Raw genomic sequence first — 18165 nt, 5'->3', positions numbered from 1 at the left:
TTTTGAGATGCGACCAAGACTTTATTTGTGACCACCAAGCTTCCTGGATAATACTCTTTCAATCATGAAAGGGGGAGTTGGGGAACAGTTTACGGTTTCCATGGTTTGAATTTGATGTACATGTTCTGAGAGATGACATTGTTTTAAGATTCTCCATATTTATATATCAATTGATCTTCTACCTCATTATCTTTTGAAACATTTTCCCACTAGATACTTTCCATGAAATTTCGAGAACACAAGAATATTTCAATCCTTGTTCCAAACATCATGTGTGGGCGTCAAAATGGTGGTTGCTAATGCAGGATCATGTTACCTTTCATGGATGTGTCTGTATGACTGGCAGCACACAATGGGTGGTATCTCTTATGGCGGAGTAAAGGATGAGTTATTGATGTTCTATAGTGAAGCCTTCCACCTCCCCTCGTGATGGGGTGATGGGGTGATAGTGGCATAATGGCATTAAACTTAAGCTACATTCTACTTCTGTGGTCCACAACGTCTCATCGCTGAAACGCATTCATAAACTCTATGTGCTGTGGTGAGTGGCGATAGACTTGGTTACCTTCTCCCAATAGACACACCTCATGGGCGTCACACCCCGTGCGATGCTAGCAGCCATCACTCGTCGTCTAGGTAGGTATGCATCGCACTGTATGAAATTGACCTTACGTTTCCACACATCTTCAAACCTTCCATCCACCAGAACGGATCCACACTGACGTTATCATACATGTTCATTCGACTTCTCGCTCGGGGGAACCACCAGACAGCCCGCTGGTACCCGCACCATCGCATTGAACAATCTAGAACGATGTGGTCTGCACAGTAAACCGACAGAATTCTTACTAAGATCTTACAGCATCAACGAAGAGTCTCCCTTCGGCTCTATCGGCTTTCCAGCATCGACTGCCACAGGAGGTCAAAACTCTGGATTACCACACACGTGAGATACATATACTGTATTTGATAAATTCAACTGGGGTTCTTCCGATGTAGGAGGTGAGAGAGGAGAGAGGGGTGCGTAGGAGGCGTTATCTCGGTGCGCAAAAGCTTCTTCTTACAAATATCTTGGGAAAAGTGGCTTAGAGTATCATTTGTGTTGAAGAAGAAACATGGGAAGAAGAAACCCCGAAAATTCTCTTCAAGCCATTGTGTGATGAGATGAGGGGAACTATTTTCTACAAATTGTGTATAACATGGCAACATGGCTATGAGACTGAGAATGTGTTGCACTACATTTTTGACACCCTGTAGCTGTCGATTCTTGCTTGTCTGCTTGTCTGCTTGCTTGCATTCTGTAACGACGTACGGGATTCCATATTCCCTTTTCCGGTCAGAAGACACATATATGTAATTTATATGAATGCACTCGTATTCTGCGTGGAAGAGACACCAAATGCACCTTAAATAAGCCCTCCCTCTATTTACCCCTCACACGAATTACCCCGCCAAATGATCAAATCGGCGCTCTCGGTATTTCCAGAGAAGAAGAAAAAGATCATCACTGGGGTCTTCCTTTGCATGTGTGTGTAAAATCTCCGGGTGTGTACTATTTCAGATTGATAGACGGTATTAGGTAAATCCTTCTTGAAGCTCTTGGGTGGGAAAAAAACAAACGGTTGATGCCCAGAAAGTTAATTCCTAGGAGAGTAATTGATTGCTTGGAAGATGGAGATGGAATGAGTCAAGGTCTGAGGAGTGGGAAATGTTTATCTACCTTATCTATGATTTTATAATCTTGCAAGAAAGAAAGAGAGGAAAATCGTCATAATTTTTTGGGGTCGAGTTGATGCGAATATAGATACTTGTTTGCCAGCTTCTTTGCGACCACCACTGATTGCTCCATCAATTGATGATATATAGTGATAATTCATTCATTGTTGTCGCAATCACTTCTTTTTACACCGACAACATATACCCAGAAGCAGAAGAACGAGCAGGAAACTAATTCCAAAGGCGAAATCAAGAAGAGATGTCCCAAGAACCATACAAGAAAGTAGGGCGAGGCGGCGCGGGGAATTTCTATAGTAAACAGGACGTAGAGAGGAGTAACGGTAATTCTGTATGTGTTCTCTTCATCCCTCTCCTGCATCATTGAGAACTGCTTCATCTTCATCTTCGCCTTCTCGCCTGCACTCCATCCAAACATCAAACACCCACTAATTCAAGCCGCGCGTAGGATCTCGAAGCCCAATCCTCCTCCTCTTCCGTCAAGCAAAATAAATCTCCCTCCTTACTCTCACAGGCATTGCGCGCCAAAAGCGCCGCTGGACCACCGCCAGAATATCAACGTTTGTTCTCCTTCCCTCTCTCTCATTCCAAGCAAGAGAGAGCTAGCTCACACCTCAAAATTAGATACCGGTCGCGGCGGCGCAGGCAATCTCACTTCTCCCGCTTCGCTCGTGAATTCAGGTCTCACGCAAACATTGACGAATTACGATAACCCAACGATTAATCCCGCGCCCCCGTCGAGCTCGCCGAGAAATGTGAGGAGTAGTATGCAGAGTGTTGTTTACAAGGGTGGGGTGAGTTTTGGTTTTCTTTTTTTATTGCGGGAGAGAAGTTTTGGGGGGGAGAGAGGGCAGGAATTGGGACGAGGAAGATGGCAATGTAGAAGAAACTGGAGAACGGATTAGCTGACAGATTTATGCATACAGCGAGGAGGCGCAGGAAACTACGATTGGGAAAGCGACGAAGCATCTAGAGAAACGCAACGCATCTCGGAAGAGAACTCGCGCAAGGAAATTGAAAAGAAAGTGGTGGGTGATATTGATGGGGATGGAGAACAGGGATTGAAGAAACCTGGGAAGGCATATGATATTAATGCGGGAAAAGAGATGGAGGGCTCAAAGGGAGGGGCTCTGGGTGGAGTTCTGGAGTAAATGTAAAACTGAATAGCGGAGTGGTGTTTCTGGTGGGTTGGAAATGGATATAAGAATTGGATACCTATGTATTGGGTGGGTGGTATGGCTCGGGGATAATAGATGTGATACGTATATTCCAGGCATTAGGGCGATTTTGAGTAAGTGCTTATGTTGATAGATAAGAGAAGATGAGACAGGATGAGGTAACAAGAAACTGTCGTTGTAATTATATTGTATAGACATTGGATTTAGGTTTTGGATGAATTGGATACACATATGACGGGCGACTGTCCAGTGTTGACTTTTTCCACACAGTTGTTTGAACGGGATACTTCAATGTGATGTTACCATGGGAATCTTACAATTTCATAAGAGGAAACTAAATATTTGGTGTAGGAGTAATGATTCGTCGGACCTATGATCTAGTGGTCCTACGGGTATCACGTCCAATATCTCAGACAAATAGTAGTATAAATATTCGATGCGCAGCTCTCTGGTGAGCATTTCGGAGCACGCTTTCAGGCGGAACGATGAAGGAGTTGAGAATATTGAATAAGGTAATTTTAGAGCGTCAAAGAAAGCAGCAGGAACGGGAAAGGGGACGAGGGGTTTCTTATGAATGAGAATCACAGTCCGGTAATGATTACGACATAACTTGGATGCAGGATACTCGATATCAGATTGTCTTTCGTAGTGATCATGGCCTTTCGACAATTGGATGATTGTCAGTGCTGAGCTATCTTGATTTCTTTGGACATCTTGATGGAAAGGAAATGTTCATGAGGGATATCCAAGATGCTTCTTACTTGTATGTTGTAGATGTATTTTTGCTTGTGGGAAGATGGGGAATAGGAAAAGCGGAAAGGACGTAGAAAGTAAAAGGATACGTGGGAAGTGAAAAGAGTGGGAAGGAAATGAAGATCTACTTTGCAAAATCAAGATGCTTGCTTGTATTTACGAGGTATGATCCTACAACGCTTTCCCCCTACCTGTTTCTGTCTCGATTTGGAGTTCCTGTTGCGCACATGGATGATAGCGGTTATTGGGAATTCCTCACCGGGGATCTGACTGAGGGGTGCTGGAAAGAAGCCTGTCTACGAACAAGGAAGAAGATAGTTAGATCTAGGAGCTCCAAGTTGAAGCTCCCGAACGACTATCCTCCGAGTCGCCACCATCGATCTCTTCGCTGTCGTCAAACTCGGGACATCTTTCTTCAGAGATGTAGAGGGGAAGTTCGGCAGCGGTTATATCTCGATGATGGTGACATTGTGCATTCTGCACATAAAGAGTAATGCACGCATACTTTTCATCTAGTATACCCTCCATATCTCCTAGTTCCGTGTTAGCAAACTTGCGAATCTATCGGGATGGGCAGAAGCAAATTCTCTATTCCTCAATTTGCAAGATCATGTTCGTTGCGAATCAGGCAATGCGTCGTGCCAAAAAGAGCAGGTTTTGACGTCCAGAAAAGCTCGTAGAATAGAGCACAAATGACTGTTTTTGGAGGGAGAGCTTTGAAGTAGAATAAAGCCTACTCAGAGCATGTATCATCAGTCTTATGCAGGTCATTTCTGCTTTTATCTCTGTCATATTCTTCAATTTTCTCTAGTGACAAATTTGTCTCAAACCCTTCAGCTTCGTTTGTTTGATGGTTCCTTAAGATCCTGAAGAAGATTTACAGGACGCTGTCAGGGTAGCACTCATTGACGACGGCATTGATATAAGTAGACTCAAACATCCGAAGTATGACGGAAGATGAGCTTCTGTGCTCGGTACGAAAATAATGCAGAGATCAATAATCATCACTATGTGTCTAGCAACGGCAACGAGCTAGCAACGATAAGCCGAATCTGTTGAATTCACCCACAAAATCCCAGCTATAACTTCTCAAGTTGAATGTCACCTTAGTCAGTGGCGAGGCTTGCCATATCACGCGTTGGAGTGCCGCGCAAGCAAGCCATCAAATTTTCTCCAAACTGACATAGTATTCATATTACTCTACAGTATTCGCAAGGCACGAGCCAGAAGAGTGCATATCATATTCATGTCCTAGACTGCATTGCCCTCTGAAGACAAGAAAACCACGACACCTTAAGACCGCCATTTCTAAAATCCGTGAAGCAAAGATTATCATTTCTCCCCGCCAGTCTCTCGTAACCAATATAGGATCTCCAATCATTGATTCAGTAGTCGTAGCAATTCGTTCTGAATCCAATGATGTTTCTCTTTCCGAGTCGAGAATACAACAGACCGTGTCCCCTTTGTATAACATATCCCTCTTGTCCATCACCCAGGCAAACATAACTTTCCCTAGCAAGAATACATTTGAATAGCTCGATAGCCAGAAAACCTCAATATCAATTTACAATGAACGTCCAATAGCTTCACCTTTTCCCCCTCATCATGACGTTATTCACCAAGAACTCTTTTCACCCGCCTTTCTCACACATCAACAATACCACTATTCAAAGGCTACAGCAAAATTCTAGGGAAGTAAAATATAGCTCTAGGTACACCTAAATACATCAGAATTACAAATATTATCTCCTCATCTGACGTACCGGCAGTCGATATATACTTTTCTAGGTAAACCCATTCTGAACTTCCTGTCGATGTAGACAGAGAATAAATATTCTATCACCAGAAGTAGGATGGATTTAAGCTTCCAAGCATCAAAAAATCACACGCCCAAGAAAAAATCTCACAAGTAATTGTCTAATGCTCCCCCTAAGGAGGGGTAAAAACCAAAACCTCAAGCAAACGAGTGATAGCCTCCAGAACGGACCTAATCAATAACGCAGGCAAGTGAAACATTAAAAGCATTACATCCTACCTATCTTTTCGCGGTGCCAAAAAGACGCCGCTGTCAGGGACCAAGTCCAGCAAAAGCGTCATCTGAATATCCCCTCGTCTCCGCCCCCTCAACAAAAACAAAAATAATGATTAAACATACAACAGTGGGGATTCGCTGGTGGTCACCCACCCAACTACTAATCCACCGATCTGAAGCTTGTGTATGGCAGAGCGGACGGGATGCCCAATTCTCTTCAGTCTATGGTCGTATGTGGAAGAGTCGTGGTTGCTATAAATTATATCCTCATTGTGTTACGCGAAGCGGAGTGGTCACCTTGCCCCCACCACAAAAGTATCCTAACCCTGGACTTGGAGCGTAACATGTTAGCATAGTCGAATGCTTGTCTTAATGATTCCCATTCCATTTTAGGACATGCAAGATGCGAAGAATTTGAAGAATACTAGATGGGATAAGATGGTGGCGATGATGTGGAATAATTAGACGAAAATCCGCCTTCCACCACATAAACCACCAGGATCAAGCCACCACCCAGGCTCGACCAATATCTGTGAATGCCGGCGCTTGATTTGCCACACCCTCAATCAATCCTTTCGGAAACATCGATGATGGAATACACATGTGATTGGACATCAAGGGAATGACTGGAGTCGAAATCGGAAAACTTCTAGAAAGATACCGACGTCAACAACCATACTGAGGCTTTCCACAGTATAACACAAGTTATCTACCATTAGCAGTAACGAGAATCTAGACACCTAGGACATGATCCTTCATTATCAGACAGACTCAACCACATAATACTCCACCGTACTTCCCCAGCTAGCCGATCGAACACCCTCAAGAAGCTGTTTAATCTCGCTTGGCCGAATATACAAACGAAAATATTGACGGATTCCCTAGGAATGCGTTTGTGTCGTGCAACGATCATGAATAAAAGGACATCTTCCTTCCCGAGTAAAAAAAAAGGCCTCTCAACAAGGAAATGTACCCAATCTTTTCCAAAGATGACCAAAGACTAAGGCTCTACTTCCACCTATGTAGTCCACTTAAAAGGACTTGAAAAGAGTGACAAAAAGGAGACAAAAGCTTTCGTACTCATGTACTCGGGAAATCTCAGACTTATAAACCTAAAACTTCTTGGACATGCCTTCTCCATAACTGACTACATACATACAGACAAGGACTTGAGATGTACCATGAAACAGCAGGCGTGTCATATACTTGGTAGCTCTTGCTACGTACCTATCTCACTTCATGGATGAAAAGACATTCGAGCTAGACTTCATTACTTCCCTTTCCCATTGATGTGTATTTATCAAAGAGCCAAGGTCGAACAAATAGATATCAAGACCCCCAAAACCAAGATGGAGAGAAAATACCCGATTCATTTTATCTACCGTTACAAGCAAGTGAAATGCGAAGAAAAGTCCAGGTAACCAGATCCCACCCCCAGACCGTCACATCACCACCCGCGCAAGGTAAGATCAAAGAAAGACAAAAAGACAAGTTGTTAAAATGGAAATGAGAAACGTCCCATCACGAAACATCATTGAGAACCAATACGTCCCTTTTATTCGTAGAAGCCTCTCTGTACATTCATTATGAGCAAAATCCTTCATTAACCAGTTCACAATGCAATTTTGGCCCGTTTTTTAATCAAATTTTTTGTTTCTCATATAACGATTGCGTAAAACACAAATTTTTTGAGATCATTTCTACATATCATGTTATGCCATGTTGTGAAAGATCGGCAGGTTCAGTTTCAATGAAACTTTATGCGCCAAGGCTTGGGAAAGCAGATTGGTCCTCAATTTGGATGGATGCAGAAGCACCTCCGTTTCTTGGGGCACTTTGGCGTGGTGGGCCTCTATCGCCACGAGCGCGTCCACGTTGGCCCTCACCACGTCCTCGGAAACCTCCTCTGTCGCCACGTGGTGGTCCATCACCACGTCCGCGGCCTCCACGGAAACCTCCTCTACCACCAGCACGTTCGGTGGGTTCAACGTAACGTTGATCAATCTCAACGACTTGCTTTTGAGTGCGTTGACGTTCACGCTTGGCCTTGCCACCAGTTCCAGCGACGAAGTCTTCCTCGTCCTCCTTGGCGATAGCCTTGGCGTTGGCCCACTTCTTGTCGAGCTTGCTGTCTGGCTTGCGAGCTTCAGGGGTAGCGGCGTTGAGTGCGGCTCTCTTCTCCTCTAATTGAGCGAGGTAATCGGTATAAGAGACACTGTTGTCTTCTGGCTCAGCCTCTTCAGCGGCAGCTTCAGCTGCTTCACCATCTTCCTTAGCCTCGGTCTTGGCAATAGCTTCACCGGCTTGCTCATCGGCGAGCTCGGCACCACCTTCGGTAGCACCCCAGCCATGAGCAGCTTGCTTCTCGGAATCACTTTTAGAGTGTTAATATTTTATGCTACCACTTTTATCACAGGGGATTTCTTACCCTCCGACTCCACGGCTGTGACGATCGAATTTGGCACCTCCACGAGCGCCACCTCGGCCACGTCCACCACCTTCACGTCTTGGGTGACGATCTTGTCGGACAGAGTCATCGGTTGGCTTGCCTTGGTTGTTGGTGCTGCCAGCGTTACGGTCACGGAATGCTGTTAAAATAGCATTAGCTAATGTTCTGATTGACCACTGCAACTAGCTCAAATGTTCCGTGACATTGGAGGTATTAATGTATGAAAATTGAGATTGTCCATGTACTAACCACCTTCGTTTCCGGAGTATCCTCCACGACGAGCACCACGTCCATCAGCTACAGGAGCCTTGGCTGCTGGTGCTTCTCCAGTAGCATTGCGCTTGGTGTTGCGGGCTGGAGTCTTATCGACAACCTTCACTGGTGGCTCTGGCTCCTTGTCGGAATCATATTCGTGGTCGTTGCCTATATTTGATCAGTTTTTGTGCTTCAAACATTGTTTCTTGAGTAAATTCGTGCGTACCGAGAAGCTCGTAAAGGTTCTATATTGATTCATGTTAGCCTTGGAACTCGTAAATGATTGAAAATCAATGTATGGCTGAATCTGCGCCGCGTCTTTTCAAGCGCAAACTGCATGAAAAATTTATTGTTGATTGTTGAGAGAATAATAATTACCTTGGAAGCGATACCCGACATCTTGATCTGCTTCTCGAGTGCCTCCGAAGAAGCTTTTGCTACCGAGAGAACAATTCGGGGGTTGTGAGTTTAGAAAACGAGACTGACAGATTCCTGAACACAAGGAAGCCGTCTCTCGAGAATTGCTGATTTGCGGTTGGAGAACAAGGTAAACTTGTAAATCGTCGTTGATGCTGAAAAGTCGGTTCGTTCCTCAGTACACAAAGAATCTAAACTTGATTTAGTTTAGTGTTGGATATAAGCGAGCAGCCCACCAGGGCTTTCCAATATTTTTCTGAGATGTGGGGTTAAAGTCGAGAATTGCTTTGATTGCAGTGATAAGTGATAGTGAGTGATGGAAGTGACAGAGTAGTGATAGCAGGATTGAAAACTTCTCATTGGGGTTATTGGATGTTGATTTTTTTATTTAAAAAAAATGGCGAATATGCTTTGTGAAATCATTTGACTCCAATAATGATAGGTTCATAGATACCTAGGCAGGTATTATGTACGTATGACAATCATTTGTGCGACATGGAGTGAGGTTCTAAGCCATGATTCATCAATTGTCTTTGTTCTTGTTGATCTCATCTCATGGAGGCGGCGAGCTCGGATGTTCTGGATTCTAATACATTGCGACTACTTTTTATAATAAAAATCGGCATTTCGCGGATTGTCTCATCATTTCTGTTGTTGGAGAAATTAATCACAAAGCAAAGTGTCAAATTGTTTTATTCAGAACTCCTTGCTTGGAGTCAATATCAAATTATCATATTAATCGCTCGTTTACTGGTATTATCATTCATTCGTAATTACATACAATTTTACATTCATCCAAACGTCAGCATCAACGTATATTTCAAGATAGATAGTGGCATCATTCATGAGGGAACGATCACCAATCCAAATGACAGAAGGAAAGAGGAACAACTAGAAAATGAAAGACAATGTCGTGGAAAATGTATCTTAAAGAAAAGGAAACCATCCAATATATTTCCATTTGTGGATGCTTTTTCTTCCTGCCATTGTCGCCAGGCAGGAATACCCGTTCATGGAACTTACTCCGCCCATCTCTGCCCTTAAGTATGCGTACGCATCTTCCTTATCCACCGTGAAAGCCATCTCCATCATGAGAGAATGAAATGCTCAATACATACAGTGCTTATTTAGACCGTGCTCATGACCGCGATCGCCTTGAAGGCATGCGAATGATGCTATGCGATAGCAACTCGAAATCTGCCATAGCCATTGCTCATAAACTTTTTTTGCTCCGTCCCTTCCATTTTTTGTTTTTTTTAAACTCCATCCCAAATGCTCCCAAACCGAACCCCAAAAACCAAAAAAAAAAAAAAATCATTGCCTGATCCCACGAGACATCAAAACCGATTATCATTACTCGAACGCCAGCCGAAATCGTAGGAGAGATTATGCCCAACCGTGGGTATCATGAGCGATCATGGCTCATCGCATTGAGCTCGTGTCGAAAGAGAATTGAGTTGGAAATTGCATGCTTGCCGAAAGACCGAAGGGGTCCATGTCGAGTACCGGGTCGTAAGGATCAAGTAATTGCGTCATCGAACTATAGGCTTGAGGTGTGTTTTCGCCGTGCATACCTTGCGAGTGTGGAGGGTGACCGAGTTGCTGGTTGAGTTGACCAGCGGGAATCGATTCGGGATACGGGCCGGGCCCTGCGATTTCGGGTTGATCGTCAACCATGTCGGCTTGCGCATCGTACTCCTGTTCTGTACTCACGGAATCAATCTAGGACGAACATAGTTCCAAAAAAAGAAAATGATAACAGGGGACGGGACAGCTTGCCGAGTTGCTCAATATGATTTTGGAATAACGGATAATAAGAAGGAGCTCCCGGAGCGCCTCCTGTATTACCCGTACCATTGCCATTTCCTTGCCCCTTTGCCCCTAATGGCGATGCTACATTAGTATTAACGAGAAGTCCGGTGGTATTTGACAATGCATGCTGCGCTTGTGTTTTGGCGGCATGGAGGCGTTGTTGTTGTTGTTGCTGTTGATGCTGCATCTGAGAGTCAGAAGAAGGTGGAGTTAGTACACCTTGGTTGTTGAAGCCTGGCGAGCTTGTCGTTGGCGACGACGCGTGCGAGGGTGGAGTAGGTCTCGACTGTGGCGATTGATTGGTATGGAAAGAAACTCCGGGCTCAAGCTTCGGCGCAATGCTCGAGTTCGATCGCCTAGCTTGATGATGTCTGTTCATAATGGCACGCTGAACAGTAGGTGGCTGAGCCATATTCTGTTGCATATGCGTTGGACCAAGGTGAGGACTTCCTGTCTTTGCACGCAGTTCGGCTTGGACATCAATTCCTGTCAGAAGAATTAGATTATGCTCGAAAGAATGCCCAATTGATATAATCACCTTTCTCTAGAAGAACTCTTTCAAGGAGAGAATTCTTATATCGAAGCATCAGACACTCATCAGCGGCACTTCTGTGAGCATTCTGGAGATTGTGAAGGTTCGTCTCATGAACTCTAATGGTTTCTTCAAGTTGCTTGATATACTCTGTGCGACGCTCTCTGAAAGCTGCTTGCGCCTGACGATTGCGTTGCTTACGTTCCTCCGAAGTAGCATAGATCTAAGGGATCGCATTAGCAAAGGGGCGCTACAGAGCTGAGTATCTTCTATCAACATACAGGCTTTCGACCGCCCTTCCTCTTTTGTTGGCCAACACTTTCCGGAGGGATTTCTGTCTCCGCCTCTGGTGTAGAAGCATCCAAAGATTCATCTGTGCCCTCTCGGACAGATTCTTTTGCGTCGATAGACATGCTTGTTGAGATGTCTGCCATTTCAATAAGGAGAAATGGTGATACTATGGTATTTCGAACCCCGCCTTTTGTTGGCCCCAGGTATTGGCCTCGGCAAAAATTTATACAGATCAAACGAATTAAAAGAGTGAATGCACCCTACAACCGGTACAGTGTGAATGCTTGACAGAAGCTTGGACAGCGAGGTTGCGTCTAAAAACAGTAATAGACTACTCGTTATCAGATGGTATATGGCCCTATAGGCGCCGTTCCACTGACTCCCGAATTTCTGGGAACTGGAGATAAGGTAGGGATGGCGTACGAGGCTGAGAGCCTGAGATGAACCGGTGGTTGCGTGATAGAGATTGATACAGTTACAATGTATTGGAGAATGATTGATAGAGTAAAAGATAGAGTAATAAGAATGTGAGACTTCGGTCAAAAAGTTGTGTAATGAAAACTCAGTTGAGGAGCTTCTTCCTTTTAGATGGAGGAGAATATTTTTCACGGTTAGGGAGGGGTTTGAATCAGATCCGATTCGGAAAGCACGGTACACTACTACAAGTCAGAACCCTGCTTCTTGTTGATGTTTCTAATTCCAAGGTTCATACGTATTTTTTATTTTTTATGGGAAATTCTTCTAGCAGCTAGTAAAGGAGTACCAGGTAGTTTGGGATCCACTAGTTTGAACTCCGCCAACAGAGAAGAGAATTTTTGCGGTGTTGGCGTTGGTGCGGCTCGGGCTATTCATCTAAAAATGCAATAAATAATATGAACATGATTGCATTGGAAGACAAGGTTACCGTGTGAAAGGAGTCTTGGCAACTTACGGAGCGTGTTCATCTCAGCGAGGGGCTTCGTTAAACTCACTGGGAGAAATACATGTACGTACGCCGTCTGGTGGGTGACTGCTAACGACTAACTACGAAGTATGATCCTACGGACAATGTTGAATGTGCAGACAGAGTGAGGGCCAACTCTACGCTGGACCAAGACACCATGAGAAATGCGAGACGACGAGGATTGTCAGAAGGGCTGGTAATGACAATTTGACGATGATGCAGCTCGGGATCTCAGATGATGTTTGAATTCAGTTAGCCAGGCACAAGACCGAAAGAACTAGGACTTTTGAAGTTTTGATGAATCCATTCAAAATATTTTTAATATGGAGCCCATTAGTACGGTCTCTTGATTGGAGAATTGAGATTCCATACAGATTCCATACCGTGATCGGCATCTCGCTGACTGGTAAGTACATCGCACTGTACAGAGAGAGGAGCATTGTCCAAAGTAGGTACGGGTACGCCTTTGTCTGTGCTAGGTAGGTAAGGTAAGGAATTCGACTGGTATACACAATTAGCTGCTTGGGACTTGCTGTTTTGGTGAGTACAGCATGTACTCGAAGAGATCAATAAAGTGACATTGTAACCGCACAATGTAAACCCATCATGGTACGAGAAATGCAGAGAAATGCAGGAAAAGGCAGCAAACTGCAGCAAAGGCGGAGAGGAACATGCACGATTCGTGACTCGATGGAACCTTGCGAGGGATATTTTCTCCACATAAACTAATTGTGGCTCTTTCTCGGCATAACTAGACCAGAGTGAGCAAGGTTAAATCAGGTGCGGAATCGCGGATGTCGTATACTGGCAGTGCTAACGAGCGTAGCTTTTTTTATTGATGGCCTTCTAAATGGCTTCTAAATGGCTTCCATAAAAGGTACTACTACACGCTTCATCCATTATTATCTGAACACGCATAAGTCTCTCAGCCACCAAAATCTGTGTCATCTCGATTCTGCTCTGTGAACCAACGAACCACCGACAACGACAATACCAACAACACCAGCCTCACTACAAAGCTTGGCTCTTCAGAAACCGTTGAGAGTACTGGTCATTCATCTATCTGGCTTTACTGATCTGATTGCTTCTTTATCAACATGCTCTCCCTCCTTCGCTTGTCGGTGCTACATACTTATTGATTTGCCTGAAAGGATATATTGCATAGCTCAGGTCTACATTGGCATCGTTTGAAATTTCTCACGATATGTGAGTGGTACGCGGGACCGGTGATTGTTACATCCTACCATTGCCATGGTAAATGCTTGCATGGCTCTTTTGGCATTTTCCCCTTCCGCTTTGCCCAGTGCTTACCACTCCTCACTGCATCAACGAACTTGGCTAAAAGCTCCCTTTCTCCCAAGATATTATCCTCAATATCACAATTGTAAAGCCATGTTTATTCCCGGCAATCTGGTCATTCATCTTGATCATTAAAGGTCGAATTTTGACCGAAAGTCATCATTCGGATGTGGCCGTCATAAATTCACAATGATTGTTCGGGATGTCTTCAAATCACAATTACAGAGCATGGATGATTTGATCACCTGCCAAATAGTAACTTCACATCCTGATCCATTGCCTGGGTTCAATTGGAGTCTTACCTATCGTGGCTTTTCACTCGGCTGCAACTTGTTCGTTGTAAGTTGAGGTCGTCCAAAGAGAAACTCTTCTCAACTTCTCAAGGCAGCGGCCAACTTCGCATCTGACAATGGAGCAATACAAAACGCCACCATGAATTATGATTGGTCTAAAAAAGAGTGACAAACGATGCGGGCGTTGATTAAATAGGCTAGATTCCAAATTCAAAATACAGATTCGATAGACGAGCAAGTTTCCACATCTTCCAGCCTTCAGAGTCCAAACCACAGTCTACCAACAACTTGTATAAATCATCAATACTGTACGGAGTAGTCGCTTTGGATGCTGCACGCGTATATCCAATTCTTCTCCACGGCAATTTATATCCCTTTTAGAATATACTTCACACCGTGCGGGCGTGCCACGCTTTATGATTCATCAATTTCATCATTTACAGGTAAGATCTTACATATCTGGGGTTCTGAAGCCAAAATCCGCTACTAAGTTCTAACTTCCAACCTTGAACACTACCCTTGTACTTTGCATTTCCGGTCTGAGAGATGTGATTTGCACGAAGTATAGGCTGGCCCGGGTTTCTCTTCAAGCTAGATGATCACGTCAAGCATATCTCCACGGAGCCTTATCTACCAAGCTATCTTATTTCAGCAGGTCCAGCCAGGAATGTAGCGCTGTACTGAAAGCCTTCTGTTTGACTGTTGTCGCACCGATCTTAATTAACCAATACATGTTTAGTTGCCACAAGGCTGTGATTATTAAGATGTATGAAATTTTAAGCATCAAGTATTGTGGTCGGTACCATCATCATCCATGACATACCAAAATGCCATCCCACTTTTGTTATTTTAAGGTTTCCAATGTCACGTAGAATTGAGATGTGCCAAATAAACGCAGATCAGTCGGAGAGACTGTGGGACTTGATTATTCGGATTTCATATCCTCAAATAGTTAAGATCAAAGGGCTTTAAGGCTACGCGGTAGAGTCCATATCTCATGATCCATGGACCTTGGAAGCTCCATCAATATATAGTATATACCGAACCAATCCTTGAGCAACGAGGAGGGAATACATCAGGGCTGACGTTTCAAATTGCGAGGCCAAAATTGAGTATTTCTGTCAGCTCAGGATACATCCCATCCACTTTCGACCGTGATTTACTTTCAAAGTGCACACCGATACAGCAATCTCTCGGTCAAGAGAATGGGGTCCGAATTCGGCAACTATGACCATCATGCGCCCATCGTGAGTTCATGAGCAGCTGCGGCTACTTGCCGCGTGATAAAATGAAGTTTTCCAGGGAAGTACAAACAAAGTATACAGAGTCACCAACCAAGCCTCTCTGAGAATCCTTGGATGCTGCCATTGAGTCTTGGGAGTCGGCTGAAAGAATGGACCTTAAAGGATCAATTCATGAGCGGACCCGAAAAACGGCCCTTTAGCTTAGCAAGAAACGACCTGCTGGGTTTTCACCGAGCCTTATATCGTCGACCTCGGTCGACTCGACCCCCTCTGGCATTTCGAGTCTCGACGTTGATAGGGGGGGTCAAACCCGTTAGATGCCAATGAATGGATATCTTTATTGGGGATTTTCCGCTTCTAGGAGTCTAGCACACTGATCCATGACGTGTTTAAATGAAAAGGACAGCTTGCAATGGAGAAGGCACATTGTTATTTCACGACCTTGCAAACTTCCATTCATGATTCTGTTCTATCTTTAAGATTATGTCCGAAATACTCTTCCAATTTTAATGGCAACTGCCGCAACGCCGACGACTATTCTTGTGCCATGGCTCATGTGGTACAGAACCACGTTGTCTACTCACCTGCTGATCTTGGCACTGTATAGAAAGATGCTTACGGTCCACGGAGCAGGTATTCGATGTCTAGAACCACTCCTCATGATAACTCCCCGAGGGTCTAAAGTGGCTAATGAATATCAGTACCAGGAACTCACACTAAGTACTAGGAGGTTGGTTGAAAGCTCTAGTTTTTGAGGCTTTTTAGACTTTGATTGTCTGCAAAAGAGAGCTCACTTACTCTTGTAACAACTTTTAGTACCAGCATGTTCTCTACATGTGTGATTTGATCAACACAAACTTCAAAAAACTTCAAGTTAGTTTGCTATGAATTTGTAGCTACACAGCAGGCAATAATGTCTCCACAGCATCTCAACCTTTCATTCATAACTATTAATTGCTATCGTTAGAATGTATCACGCTTTTCTTTGATTTTTAACATATGTTCTACTTGATTTGCTACACACCTAGGAAGACAGCTTCATATTGAACACCTTCCTAATTGCTTCATGAGTTGCAATGGCACGTGATGACAAGCGCCAAAACCTTATTTTGGTGCATTGCCGTTATGTGTCCTCCTCGGTACCTGGAAAGCATCAGGAAGCTTCAACATAACATCATACCTTGGTCGAATTTCTCGAGCTTTATCAACAAGCTCAATTTATTTCCATAATTATTACTCTCTGACGTTCTCAACTCCCAGAATAGTAGAGATTACCCCATTCCAAAATTTCTGAGGGAAACCAACCAACATGCGATTCACATCTTTACCCTCGGCCCTCCTGCTTGGACTCGCCTTGCACATTGGAGTAGAAGGTGCAGGCTTGGAGGACAAGAAACCCAAGCCTGTTGACCCATGTACTATTTCATCGACAACAGGGTCTTTTTTTGATCTGAGACCATTATCGATACAAGCTCCAGAAGAAGGGAAGAAACCTGCCAAAAATGCGAAGACGGACAGCTGGCATGCAAGAGGATATGATTACAAAGGAAACTTTACACTGAACGTGTGCGCGCCAGTGGTAGAAGAGGTGAAGGATTTTGTGGGAGTAGACAAAAACCATTGGAAGAATGTGAGCGCTTTTTATGAATATGACGGAAAGAAGTATTCCGTAGGGTAAGTTGGATCTTTCTTTTATTGTTACAGACAAACAAATTAATCAGCATATTTCAGTCAGCAATCAGGAAACTTAACACTCCGCGGAAGAAAGCTTGTTGTAGAGTATACGAATGGATCGCCATGTGGAGGAAAGAACAAAAAAAGAAGCTGGGACGATGACGATGACGACGATAAATCCATACGGCGGAAATCTAGCATAATATCTTTTCATTGCGAGAAAGACCCACTCGCTACTGCATCCGCCTCGTACGTAGGAACCGATCCAGAAGAATGCGCCTATTTCTTCGAAGTGCGCTCACAAGCTGCTTGCGGAGGCTCCGAACCTGCCAAACAGACTGTAGGTCCGGGTGCTGTCTTCGCCATCATAGGAGTTATTGCTATACTGGTATATTTCCTAGGTGGTGTTTTCTATCAACGAAATGTCGCGCATGCAAGAGGGTGGAGGCAATTGCCCAATTATAGCTTCTGGGCTAGCATAGGAGATTTCATAAAGGTGAGCTGCAAAAAATGTCTTATGAGATCAGCACCACAACTCTTTCCCCGTGTAGCGTCCGTTCGGGATGGCTCGTCGATATTGCCGACGATGGAGGTGAGGGGAATGTCGAATCGCAGGTCGCAGAAGTCGTATATACGTTCCGAGTAATTCCATACACGGAACACAAGTTCTCTCATGTGGGAGGACGAAGTTTTCTTTATATATTCAAAATAATTGAGCCAGCGACATTCAGCATAGCATTTTCTTTTCGGTTTTCAGGCTGCAATTAGGATAGGCATTCAGCATTATAGCATACAATACCCGGCGTTTCAATCAAAGATTATCACAATCTTCCTTTTTCACTACTTATCGCAATGAAAACCCTCACAAGCGTGTCAAAGTCAAGCTGCATCCATAATCACATATTGCTATTTGCATATTTCTTTTTGTCTTGGTATACCGCTATCCACCTCTATCCATTTATACAGAAGAACAAAAGTCTTGGCGAAAAGCATAACTAACACTAATTAGGACGTTTTCATCATCGCTACTTCATCATGCTCAAGATGTTTACCAACCCATAGGGGATATAATACCTTGAGTATCTCCGCAAATGGACACTCTGGAGATGGAAGTAATGGTAGAGGGAGTGGGAGGGATAGAGGCGTTAGTGCAAATGAAAGTGGGAGGAGAAATTCGGGGAGTGAGGATGAAAATCGTTTGATAGATCAATTGGATGAGGAGTGGGATGATTAGAGATGGGCATTGAAACGTCTGTGGT

At 44.1% G+C, this 18165-nt stretch overlaps 4 protein-coding genes across 4 annotated transcripts; 2 read left to right on the top strand and 2 right to left on the bottom strand.

The window, feature by feature from the left end:
* Nucleotides 1–1975: 1975 nt before the first annotated feature.
* Bfra_005079 (uncharacterized protein) lies at nucleotides 1976–2885 on the top strand (the record flags this gene model as incomplete). Its single annotated transcript, XM_037335466.1, has 4 exons — nucleotides 1976–2065; nucleotides 2183–2294; nucleotides 2359–2528; nucleotides 2661–2885. The coding sequence occupies 4 exons, from the start codon at nucleotides 1976–1978 to the stop codon at nucleotides 2883–2885; spliced, it is 597 nt and encodes a 198-aa protein (XP_037192561.1).
* A 4252-nt stretch (nucleotides 2886–7137) lies between these two features.
* Nucleotides 7138–8800, bottom strand: Bfra_005078 (putative telomere and ribosome associated protein stm1 protein; the record flags this gene model as incomplete). Its single annotated transcript, XM_037335465.1, has 5 exons — nucleotides 7138–8071; nucleotides 8126–8285; nucleotides 8396–8569; nucleotides 8628–8646; nucleotides 8780–8800. The coding sequence occupies 5 exons, from the start codon at nucleotides 8798–8800 to the stop codon at nucleotides 7456–7458; spliced, it is 990 nt and encodes a 329-aa protein (XP_037192560.1). The 3' UTR covers nucleotides 7138–7455.
* A 1440-nt stretch (nucleotides 8801–10240) lies between these two features.
* Bfra_005077 (putative meab protein) lies at nucleotides 10241–11596 on the bottom strand (the record flags this gene model as incomplete). Its single annotated transcript, XM_037335464.1, has 4 exons — nucleotides 10241–10521; nucleotides 10586–11116; nucleotides 11169–11385; nucleotides 11444–11596. The coding sequence occupies 4 exons, from the start codon at nucleotides 11594–11596 to the stop codon at nucleotides 10241–10243; spliced, it is 1182 nt and encodes a 393-aa protein (XP_037192559.1).
* A 4945-nt stretch (nucleotides 11597–16541) lies between these two features.
* On the top strand, nucleotides 16542–18140 carry Bfra_005076 (putative vacuolar sorting receptor protein; the record flags this gene model as incomplete). The annotated part of the gene is made up of 4 exons (XM_037335463.1): nucleotides 16542–16906; nucleotides 16964–17294; nucleotides 17384–17533; nucleotides 17916–18140. The coding sequence occupies 4 exons, from the start codon at nucleotides 16542–16544 to the stop codon at nucleotides 18138–18140; spliced, it is 1071 nt and encodes a 356-aa protein (XP_037192558.1).
* Nucleotides 18141–18165: the final 25 nt, after the last annotated feature.

This window comes from Botrytis fragariae (assembly GCF_013461495.1).
Source record: "Botrytis fragariae strain BVB16 chromosome Unknown tig00000054, whole genome shotgun sequence".
In the NCBI taxonomy this organism is placed as follows: Eukaryota; Fungi; Ascomycota; class Leotiomycetes; order Helotiales; family Sclerotiniaceae; genus Botrytis; species Botrytis fragariae.
This window is presented reverse-complemented; position numbering and strand designations above follow the sequence as displayed.